Below are 2,173 nucleotides of genomic sequence, written 5' to 3'. Positions count from 1 at the left end.
TAGGCAGCAGCATTACCGTGGGTACCCAGATGAGTTCTCTAGAAAGATCTTCCCAGTACAAACAGGGAGCAAGCAGAGAAGATTCTGTCATCTGGATTTGACATCTCTGGTTTTGATAAACACAAAAGTAACCTCCTCACGAGTGGGCACTGAGGCACTCCTCTAAATCTACCCATCTGACCCATTTGTGGGTTAAACCCCTTCCCTAGATAGGAAGGACTTTTTAGCCCACCCGACCCCCATGTCTTCCCTTAACACAATACAGCAGAAACAAGGAGCAGACTGACGACTGTTTGCTTATATATATAATGTATTTCAGGTGGCTCTCTGCCCCACCTGCACATTTATGGGAATGAAACAGCAGTCTTCTTAACAGAATGTGGTGATTGGGCAGCCTACAAGCTCTCTTTCATTCCCATTGGCGTTCTCGAGCAGACAGACTTCGGTGTTTCTATTTGAGGTGGGGGTTGGGAGCTAAAGAGGATGCCCTTGGCTGGTTGGCACAAGCCCCTCGAGGACAGTGCCAAGGGCAGTGGCAGGAACGGCCCAGGACTGAGGCACAGGCAGGTTGTCTGAAGCGAAACCGGAGATTGTTGTCTGAGATATAGGCACCACCTGAGAAGACTGGGACCACTGGCTTCTCCATGGTGGGAGAGTGGCCCTTGGAGTGCCCTGTTGGCTTCTCCGTCCTAGTTCTCCCCTTAAGGCTTTTGGCTGGAACCAGGCTCTTTTCAACATTTTCTTTCCTGGTTTTGGCCACTTTCTCAGCTATAGAGGACATGGATTCCTCATGCCGTTTGCCTTTTGTCATGAGGTTAATACGGTGTAGGAAGGATTTCATTTTATTTTTTAAGCTACATTTTGGGAGGCTGGGCCTCTTGTGAGTAGAGGCTGGCATCACCTGTTCATGCAAAACCTGGTCTTGCAAAGTTTGGCCCTGCAAAGGCTTATCCTTGATTAGTTGGCTTGGGAAAGGCTGGCCCTGTGAAGACTGGGGCACCTCACTCTGGGCAGTTTTAGGAATTATTTCTGGTTTGAGGATGACATTTAGCTCAGTTTGACTGTCTTGCAGGGCATTCTCAGGTGCTTTCCCCCCAGGGGCTCCTGGGTGTAGGTCTGACAGCTCAGGCTGAGGGTGATGCTGGGGGCTGTGTTGACAGGGATGAGCAAGATGATGAAATCTATGGCTGTGTCTCCAGGAGCCTTGGGATATCTTGTTCGGAAGCCTGTCTGCTGGCCTCTGGTCTTCACCAGGGTGTCTTTCTTCTCTGGTTGAGGAGAGACTAAACCCTGCATCCCCTGCTCCATGGTCCCCAACTACTTTGGGTTTCCCTGGATCTTCTATCTTTTCTGCCAATGTGGGGACTTGGGCTGAGTCCTTGCTCTTGTCTGGGCTTTGGGGCTCAGGGCTCCAGGGTTCCTCCAGGCTGGGGTTGTTCACACTGGCCTCCACCTGAACACAAAGCACCTGGGCCTCTGTCATGTACCCACTGGGTTGTGGAATCTTGGAGATCCAGTGGGCAGAACCTTGGGGCACTGCTCTGGAACTAGGTTGCTTATGGTTCTGCTGCACTGGCTTCAAGTCAGTGGCCAGCTGTTCTGTAACGTTAACTGGATGTAGGTCTGGGGCACGAGTGTCTGGTGGGATGGATAGTTCCTGGACCAATGTTTTTCCTTGGTTATTTCGACTCCTATGAGAGTCCCGTGTGGATTTGTCCTCTGGGACTGCTGCAGTTTGTTCCATGGACTCTCTCGCCCTTATGGGAATTCCCATTTGAATCTCTAGGATCTTTTTTCTGAGGTGGAAATTCAGTTTGGCCAAGATATGTGTCTTGAGTGACACGGGGTTAGAAGAATGTATCTGGCTGTGTTGAGACACCGCCTCCATCGTTCCTTCCACTTCCACTGCAGGCTGGAGCTCTTCCGCAGCATCTGCACAAGTCTCATTGTTGTCTTGAGAGCAGGGCCCAGGGCTTGAACGCTCTCCTTCAAGTGAGATCATCTCAGCCAGAGGCTCTGCTGGAACTTCGACAGACTCAGGCACCATCTCTGTGGTGACAGGTTTGCTAGTGACAGCAGGGGCCATGGCTCTGGAGAGAGCTACATAGTAGAGAGCAGGCAGCCCTGACAGGAAGGCCAGATACTTGTGCCGTAAAGTTGTCTCCAGTTTCTC

The 2,173-nt window shown here is 51.1% G+C and overlaps 1 protein-coding gene across 1 annotated transcript in view; it reads right to left on the bottom strand.

The window, feature by feature from the left end:
- Positions 1 to 451: 451 nt before the first annotated feature.
- Positions 452 to 2,173, bottom strand: part of LOC100944994 (protein FAM205A-like) — a 6,407-nt gene continuing 4,685 nt past the window's right edge. The window contains exon 5 of the mRNA XM_012811651.1: positions 452 to 2,170. Coding sequence (XP_012667105.1) covers positions 452 to 2,170 — 1,719 coding nt within the window. The remainder of the gene's footprint in view (positions 2,171 to 2,173) is intronic.

Source organism: Otolemur garnettii, unplaced genomic scaffold (genome assembly GCF_000181295.1).
Source record: "Otolemur garnettii isolate 467f Iridium unplaced genomic scaffold, OtoGar3 scaffold00172, whole genome shotgun sequence".
Classification (NCBI taxonomy): Eukaryota; Metazoa; Chordata; class Mammalia; order Primates; family Galagidae; genus Otolemur; species Otolemur garnettii.
Note: the sequence above shows the minus strand (reverse complement) of the source record. Positions and strands in the feature narration are given on the sequence as shown.